The sequence below is a fragment of the Haliotis rufescens genome, unplaced genomic scaffold, assembly GCF_023055435.1.
Source record: "Haliotis rufescens isolate VD_foot unplaced genomic scaffold, xgHalRufe1.0.p SCAF_9, whole genome shotgun sequence".
Classification (NCBI taxonomy): Eukaryota; Metazoa; Mollusca; class Gastropoda; order Lepetellida; family Haliotidae; genus Haliotis; species Haliotis rufescens.
Window position 1 is genome coordinate 14,055,617 of NW_025964383.1, and position 9,143 is coordinate 14,064,759.

General features: G+C 38.7%; 1 protein-coding gene across 2 annotated transcripts; it reads left to right on the forward strand.

The window, feature by feature from the left end:
• The first annotated feature begins 781 nt into the window (after positions 1–781).
• LOC124125485 (sulfotransferase 1E1-like) lies at positions 782–8,126 on the forward strand. 2 transcript variants are annotated; one of them, XM_046488805.2, is made up of 7 exons: positions 782–846; positions 2,642–2,816; positions 3,778–3,934; positions 4,620–4,804; positions 5,215–5,318; positions 5,974–6,154; positions 6,915–8,126. In XM_046488805.2, exons 2-7 carry the CDS (start codon positions 2,654–2,656, stop codon positions 7,022–7,024), a joined length of 900 nt encoding a protein of 299 aa, XP_046344761.2. In that variant the 5' UTR covers positions 782–846; positions 2,642–2,653; the 3' UTR covers positions 7,025–8,126. The 2 variants fall into 2 exon arrangements, with proteins under 2 accessions (XP_046344761.2, XP_046344762.2); XM_046488806.2 differs by having other exon boundaries at positions 4,620–4,783.
• The last annotated feature ends 1,017 nt before the right edge of the window (positions 8,127–9,143 follow it).

The following is a 9,143-nucleotide window of genomic DNA, read 5'->3' on the forward strand; positions in this document are numbered from 1 at the left end:
CTAACCTACAGTGACCTACTAACACAAATACAACAGCAAAATTTAGAATGACTTTTAGATGGAGAGATATTGTAGTCTCGGAATGTTTGTGTCAATAACCATAGGATTAAGGACCACAAATCAAGTCAAATATATCAATAAAAGTGATATCTAGAAACTGTAAAGATGTAGGTGCAATACAACAGTTTTTAAACACTATATCCGCAAGGTATTGCATTTTTCTAGAAGAGACTAGGGGATCCGGATGATGCTGCAAAAACATGCAAAATGCGACAATTGGAGGACGAGTGTCTGTTGAATAAGTAGCAGGGCGTGGAGTCATACAACACATACGTACCTTGTCAGCTTGCTGACGCGGTTAACCTCTTTGGTCAAGGGGGACGAGGCGTCAGACCTGGGATCAGAAGGTCCGTGGTTCGAATCCCGTCAAGGGACTCGGACAGTTTATGGCCTCTACAAATAGTAGAGCAGAGTATATATTTACCAGCTGATTTTTTAACTGTCTGCACTAATTCATGGTCTTGGATTTGGTAGGTTCCAGAGTCTTAATGGACAGACACAATTTGAACACTGAGTTATTTCTTCTTTTTCGACTACCACACTTACTACTACTACTACTACTACTACTCTCGTTAATTCCATCAGGGCGCTTTGCCATCCACTCTTTATATTACAAGTCAGTGGTGTACACCTAGCACTCCGGCAACCGAGACTAATTTAATTTAAGGATTGACATGTGAAGTCACGTTGCAGTGTGCCTATACATTTATGACAGCTGGTGTCCTTTCCAAGAAATGCGATGAAGAAAGCGTATATATCATTGTCGGGGATCACAAGAGGAGAAAGGTTGGTTCATCAATTCACATTGCTTATTTTGATGTTTTCATTACCAATTTTATTGAATGTACACTGATTTACCAGGCATACTGGTAACACAGGGAAAACGACGATTATTAACGTAAAGCGCTAACGCCAGAGAAAAATGAATCTGGAATGTTTGCCGAAACAGATTCAACTGGACCTTAAAGTCAGAGTGATACTGAAACCTCAATGGACCATATAAGAAATGGATCACTGAAAATCGGTGATGATGACATGTGTTCGCTAAAGGGGTACGAATATCCAGTGTCACCGTTTGCACCCGCCATTCACACAATTTGCTTAAAAAAGGTACTTCCGCTGTTACAAACGAATGTTTACGACTTACGTATGTCGCCTCCAAGTGTGGAGACTCCGCGGCAAACAAGCAAAACCAAACACAAGTGATGTGTTCGTCCCTCAACATAGTAGGGTGAGGAGTGAGATGGGTGTGGGGATGGATGTGGGGATGGGTGTGGGGGTGCACTACTGTCATGCACTACTGTCCTGTTCAATAATATTTTGGCTCCGTTATCGTACCAGGATCCGCTGGTAGTGGGTTCGTCCTATTATGACCCTTGAACTGTCATAACGATACTAACACCCTCCATGGGCAATCTAAGGTCCACATAACTTTGAACTTTCTTTAAGTATTTGGGACTGTATTTCTGAATTAGAAATCATTACATTAAAGTCGATACAATCATATATGATATATCGTACTCATAAAATCATAATGTTGTTTACTTGGCAAAGGGACAATTATGTGCAGCCCGCCATGCTTTAGTTGGACTATTTCTGATTTACTGCTACTTTTACCAACAGTCACTTTTTTCTGACAATACTGTTTCTTTTACCAACATTTACTATTTCTGACTAAACTGCTACTTTTAGCAACATTCACTTTTTCTGATTTATGCTGCGCTTAGCAACATTCGCTATTTCTGATTTATGCTACTTTTAGCAACATTCACTATTTCTGATTTATGCTACTTTTAGCAACATTCACTATTTCTGATTTATGCTACGTTAACAACATTTGCTATTTCTGATTTATTGCCACTTTTAGCAACATTCACTTTTTCTGATTTATTCTACTTTTAGCAACATTCGCTATTTCTGATTTGTGCCCCTTTTAGCAAATTTCACTATTTCTGACCCACTGATGCCTTTACCAACATTTACTAAATTGTCTGCCAAAAGAAAGAATACACCCATGTTTGATGCAAGGTAAATATGAAACAAACAAGAAATGGTTATTCGATGGAGAAGTATTTGATACGGGTATCAATTGTGTTTGGGATCTTTTGCCCGGCAGATAAAATCTACTTTTATCAACATTCCCTGGATTACTCAATGCAACCATATGCAGTTTATGCCCCTTGGATAACTGATTTTGGTTTGGTTTGTTGTTTAACGCCGCACTCATCAATATTCCAGCTATATGACGGCGGTCTTTAAATAAACGAGTCTGGACCAGATATTCCAGTGATTAATATCATGAGCATCGATCCACGCAATTGGGATCGATGACATGCATCAAACAAGTCGGCGAGCCTGACCACCCGATCTCGTCAGTCGCCTTTTTCGACAAGCATAGTCACCTTTTACGGCAAGCATGGGTTGCTGAAGACCTATTCTACCCCGGATCTTCACGGGTCTGATCAGGCATGCAGTGATCTAACTGCAATACCGTTCAAGGGCATTAAAACAAGCTCACAAGCGTCGTGATGTATCGTCTTAGCCAATCATCAATTGTGACGGTCAGTTCTTTGATATACAGATAATCGTCAATATGTCGACCCTAGCAGAAAGAGGTATGGCTGCCGGATGGAATATTCAACTTGTTATGGTAGACGGTGTCGTTGAGGCAGAAGATTTTGCAGACAAGTTTGAGACGATGAAATCTCGTCCTCTAAGGGAAGATGACATCTTTCTGGCCACATATCCAAAGTCAGGTGAGATCACTAAAGACCTGGGGTACCACCAGTGATACACATTACTTCGCTGCACCCGAATGAATTTAATTCATGAATGAAAACATTGCATAATATTGAAAAAGAAATATGACGAGAATTTTGAGTAAACGTTTTTATTTTTATCATATGGAGTGGTCTAGTAGACGGTGCGCCGGCCCGGAGAGCGGAGGGTCGGTGGTTCGACTCCCTGGCCGCGTCATACCAAAATACGTTAAAATGTGGTACATGTTTTTACCCTGCCTGGCGGCCGGGTGATAAAACTAGGACTGGTGTCTGAGTGAGTGATCCATGTATAAAACTAGGACTGGTGTCTGAGTGAGTGATCCATGTATAAAACTAGGACTGGTGTCTGAGTAGTATATATTACCCATCAGTTAATATGTCCTTGGTTATGTATTCGATTGCCAAGACAATGTGTGTATTCAGATTAGAGTAGGACCCACGCACCCCATTTCTAGACAGTATTACATTACAGGACTGGTGTCTGAGTGAGTGATCCATGTATAAAACTAGGACTGGTGTCTGAGTGAGTGATCCATGTATAAAACTAGGACTGGTGTGTGAGTGAGTGATCCATGTATAAAACTAGGACTGGTGTCTGAGTGAGTGATCCATGTATAAAACTAGGACTGGTGTCTGAGTGAGTGATCCATGTATAAAACTGCAGCAATTTCAATAGGCCAGCACTATAGTCATGACAATTACAAGCAGCAACATACACAGGTTCATAAAGGTGCGACGATTTTGAGTGCGACGTGAACACCTATTTCCCCCTACTTCAACGTGTCTAATATGCAATGTACTAGGTGCACAATGGACTTTTATTGCATCAAAATAAATGTTATCAAAGATGAACACATTGTTCGATATTGTCAGATTAAGAAACAGGATTAGAGTCTGACGAGTGAATATTTCCCTTTGATAACATGCTATGCATTAGGAACGCACTGGGCGTGGGAGATCCTCAACATGATCGTGGCAGGTAAGGCTGAGTACGCCAAACACTGGCAGAACTCTGCATGGCTGGAATACAGGACCGAGGAAGAACTGGAGGAAGTGACATCACCAAGGATCCTTCACACCCATTTACTTCCCAGGTAGTATTTGTCTAAAACTAACCCCTGTACCTCATCCTTCACGCGTTCCTCCTATACTGAATACCTTCTAGTCAGGGTTCATGCATACTCTAGATCTGGGGACTATTTTAATAGTGAAGACTGAGCACACACTTTCATAAACATATCCCAAAAATAGTCATGATCTCTAACTTTGGTTCAGTATATAAATGCACATACTATATATACTACTCCAAAGATGTTAAGGAACACCCAGTTCTTTCAAATTGTAGAAGTTAATCTGCCATCGCATTACAGATTAACTATAGTAATATGAAAGAATCGGGTGTTCCTTAACTTCTTTTGATTAGTATATATTACCCATCAGTTAATATGTCCTTGATTATGTATTCGATCGCCAAGACAATGTGGGTATTCAGATTAGAATAGGCCTCACGCACCCAATTTCTTGACAGTATTACATTACACCACATGTTCAGCGACTTGGCTGACTCATGTCCGATATAGTAGTTCGTTGACAAACATAAATTGTCAAGAGGTTTAAACCTAGTTTGTGGATATCATTGTTCCAATTATGGTTTCTGTGTCCTATTTTGAAACAATCGCATTATATTACATTTTGAAAGTCAGTGTGAAGTTTTTTTGAATTTTGAAGAGTATACATTGCTATTATAGTGCCTACTGGCTGTGACGTTCATAATTGCAGACAAATGCCCGAGCTGTTATGGCAACTTGAGTGCAAGGTGGTGTATGTCGAGAGGAACGCTAAAGACTGCGCTGTATCGTCCTTCTGTCAGGTCAGCCAACAGGTGTGGGAAGGCGGTTCACCTCAGCAAAGCACATTCACTGGCTCCTGGGACGACTTTCTCAGTGTGTATCAGGACGGGTGTGGTTCGTATATCTTCAGCAGATGTGGTTTTCAAACACTTATTCACACTCCGGGATGGCAATCGTGGACTCTTGATATTTTGATTGTTGAATAACACTGACAATTCAAGGATTGTATTGTATGATAATTCTCATCGGGCGTTTTGAAACATGGAATGAACCTCAACGAGAACAAGACTAACTTTATTCATCAATAGATTAAAGCATTCAAATCTTTAAAGTAATGGCAGATATATTTATATCTGAAATACTTTTCCCCTTGAGCAATAACGGGTTCCTTCAAGTGTGGCTCAGATTTAACACCCACAGGATGAGATTAATGACAAATTGTCAAGAGATTCAAAACTAGGTTTGATGTCAAGCCTAATTCAACAAAATCCTACTGATGCTAATCTATCGTTATTATTTTTAAGCACCTCTTGGGTCGATATTTGATCACGTTAATGAGTGGAAAAACGTTTCGGATGTGTACGATGGATTTGAAGTATGCAGTGTGAAGTATGAAGACATGAAACAGGTGATTTGTCTTACAATATATATGTTCCCGTGTTTTGTCAAGTGACCAAGTGACTTGCCCTTGCATGTGTTGTGCCGGGTGCCACCAGTAGGGCACTCACTTTTTCGCGAACACACTTTTAATGGTGATTCATAGACACATGCTCATGATCTAGCGAGTATGCTTTTGGTGGAGATTTCTTATGAATATGGAAAGCGTTTTGTCACTTTTATTTACAAGTGCAAGCCACCTAGTCACTGCAGAAGTGTAGTTTCAAATAAATGGACAAAATGACCATTATTCCATTACAGTAAATATTGGACCAACAAAATGAACAACTTCTATGTGTGGCAAATGAGAGGAGGTGTGTGTGTGTGAGAAACCGGCGACTGAAGTTCATAATATGTTGATTTTCAAGTATATGTATTTGTACACTTAACAAATACGTACCCGTGAAGACCCGGGTTAGACGTTAGAAGTGATCTTCAGCAGCCCATGCTTGCCGTAAAAGGTGACTTTGCTTGTCGTGAGAGGCGACTTGGTTGATGCATGTCACGTAGATCAATGCGCCTTGAGTCACTGGATTGTCTGCCGTCATAGAGATTGAGTATTGCTGAGTGCGGTGTTAAACAACAAGCAAAAAATCCGTATCAAATTCTCGTTGTTCCTTTGTTAGGACTGTGCGACGGAAATAAAGAGAATGGCTGAATATCTCGATCGTCACCTTCCTGAAGAAAAGTACCAGGAGATAGCTGAAGCGTGTTCCTTTAAGAATCTCAAACACGCCAGTGAGAAGATCAAAGACCAGACCTTTCACGTCGCCTGGCAAGAGGGATCAAGTGGCTATTTCAGAAAAGGTAATTGGTATTGAAAGCAACTACAACATGACTGAGCGCGTACAGATTCTGTTTTTAAGCCATGGTTGGCATTATTCCATTATTACGGCGGGGTATAGCATGGGTTGCAACAAGACGAGCCAATACGTTAGCTACTGGACTAACTGACCACTACAAGAGGAAACATATCAATTCGCAAGTATTGTGTAGTTCCAAATGTGATGGTCAGCATTAGTAGTAACCGGGTGAGTATGTTTTGTTTAGTTCTGCTTTTGAACAATGTTTCTTACCGTGTGAAAGCTCGGTGTTGGAAGAATGCCGAAAGTTCAACGTTTACCACTTTGGTGAAGCCCACGCACATGGATATGGTGCTGACATATCCAAACAATTTTGGTGAGAAACGGGAATTCTAACCCAAGATCATATGTTTCTGGTATGGCAAAGCGAAACCACACGTGTCCCCAGAAGAAAACGGCAAAACATATAAAGATTGTATGTCTACAACCTTTAGTTTGCAAGAGTGCCATGGTTTTTTTTTAATAATAAAAAACTAATGAAAGGCCAGTATGAAATAATATACACATAACGCTTTAGACACTGCATACATTCTTCTGGCGATACTTACATGTATGCTATCAGTTTGATTGACCTACAAATACGATCAAAGTGTTGTTCTCAAAATAACAAATCTACAAACATGCGATCAATACATCATAAATTCTATACATATTAAATTCATGCGTAGAACAAGGACCGGACATTTTGCATTTACATATTACAGGTCAAGCTGGTGACTGGAAGAACTGGTTCACAGTGGCACAAAGTGAAGAATTTGATCAAAAATACGAACTGAAATGCAGGGAAAGTGCCATTAAAGTTCCATTATGTTAGCAGAGGATGTAGCTTTGGAAGTCACAATCAACAGTAGACATGACAACTCGGTCCACACGAGACAAGTGCCGCATAGAAGTCAAGTGTTTCATCACTACAAGATTGTGTGGAAGAATACTTCGTGGCTGTGCCTGGTCTGTTTCGTAGTTGTATCTTTTACAGGTCTTACTGGTGAGTGGCAAAATAACTGGATTGTTGATGCTCTGTACCATTCAAAACAACATCGAATAGTTTCACTGGATTTTTTGTCCATGTTCATTTTGATTCCGTTTAGCACCGACGAATAACACATTTCTTTTTTTCAATGACTACACCATGTTCATTCAAAAAAAGGAACTTCAGCATTGAGAAAGACGATGTATTTAATAGTTACTGTCTTTTCCTGATCGAGATGAATTTGAATTGACTTCTAAACGAAGTTTTCTTTCGAGCGTCTGTGGGATGTGTTTAGATCAAATACAGTGAAAAGCGCAAGACCGCACAGGCATCCCCGTCCTAATGAGAGTCATTTGGACTCTTGAATGTGTCTACAATTTGTGTATTTCAGTGCATTATACACCTTAGGACACTTGTAGGCCTGATGGCGTCACACAGGTACACCTTTGGTACATTTCATGTAACAACGATGGTCAGCCATTTGCATTGATATTTTACATTGAACATTTTATTGTAAGGAAAGGTGATTTGTATTTTACAAACGACGCTGATTCAGAAACAATTTAAAGGTGCTTTTATCATATGTTAGTATCGTGATATATGCTCCTTATCATGTCCTTCGATGATAACGGGCATTTCTCTGATGTTTTGCATGTGACGATGAAAATGAAAATATATTATTGTTGACAATAAGATTTGTCAACATTATGTCTTAAAACGCAGATATGTCGCTTAATTTGACAAAACTAAGGCATGTTATTTTATGTCATGATCTTACACTGCCAATGACTCACAATCGATAGGGACACTTTTTTAATTGGTTTAACCAGTTTGTATTTTGACAATCATCTATTGCAGATTTCGTGAGAAAACAATTCTTTGCATTGGTGCTTTGATCAGCAATGACCCAGTTCCGCCTTTTCACAGTCTGTATCAATTTATCGTTGACTCATTTTTTTCGTTCAACTAGTTTCTCTTTGGAGCTTTCAGACTGGATACACGTCTTTATGAGATTTATATCATGTTTTGATACTGTAAGTAGGTTATGGCCCAATACTGAAACAATAGCACTTTATTGTACATTAAAATAAATATTTGATTATCGTATTATCTATATTTATGACCTTGATGCCTTTCATGGATGCTTTCGCGACTCTACGGAGGTAACTTGATCTAAAATTAGAAAACTAATAATAATGAAATAAAACAAATTACATTCATGTCTTCTTGTTAGAAGTATTGCAGCAAACATAAATTTCTCGATGATTCCATATTCAGTTCCAGAAGAACACTTGGATCCACTTAAATTCTATTTCGACTTATGGAGATACCAAATGTGCATGGAGAGTATGGACACAAGGAGTAATATTTTGTGTTCAGTTGCACTTGTGTTTCTAATCCCAAACAAAATTCATTTGTAATTTGAACATTGAAAGGGAGTACATAACGTATTTATGATACTTTCGATTTTATATTAGTTGTGTGTATTAAAAAGTTTATGATTCATATTGAGTAAAACTTTATACTTCACAATGAGAAATAATATGTTCGCTGTGATTCTATCACAAGTCATAAGAACAAATATTGTACATACATGTCAACATCTGCATTTCAATATGATGTATCAATATAATGTATATCAAGATTTTTTTTCTAATTACGTGATGATGGTATCGCCATTTATAAAACAGAAAGCTTTACATATAGAACCTGTAAAAAATGGAAATGACATTTCCAGCTTAATATCATTATATATTGTGTTGCTTGTATCAATTCGCAAAAACGCAGATGAAAACTTGAATCTTTGTATTAGATCTAGAAAACAAAATATTTCCCTCCATTCGACATATCACACCGATTCACTTACGAATGTATATACTCACAGGAGACTTTTATATTGTTAACAATAACAACCTTCGTCAGTTATTTAAAATTAGGAAATTACTGGTGTTGAGATCCTTTG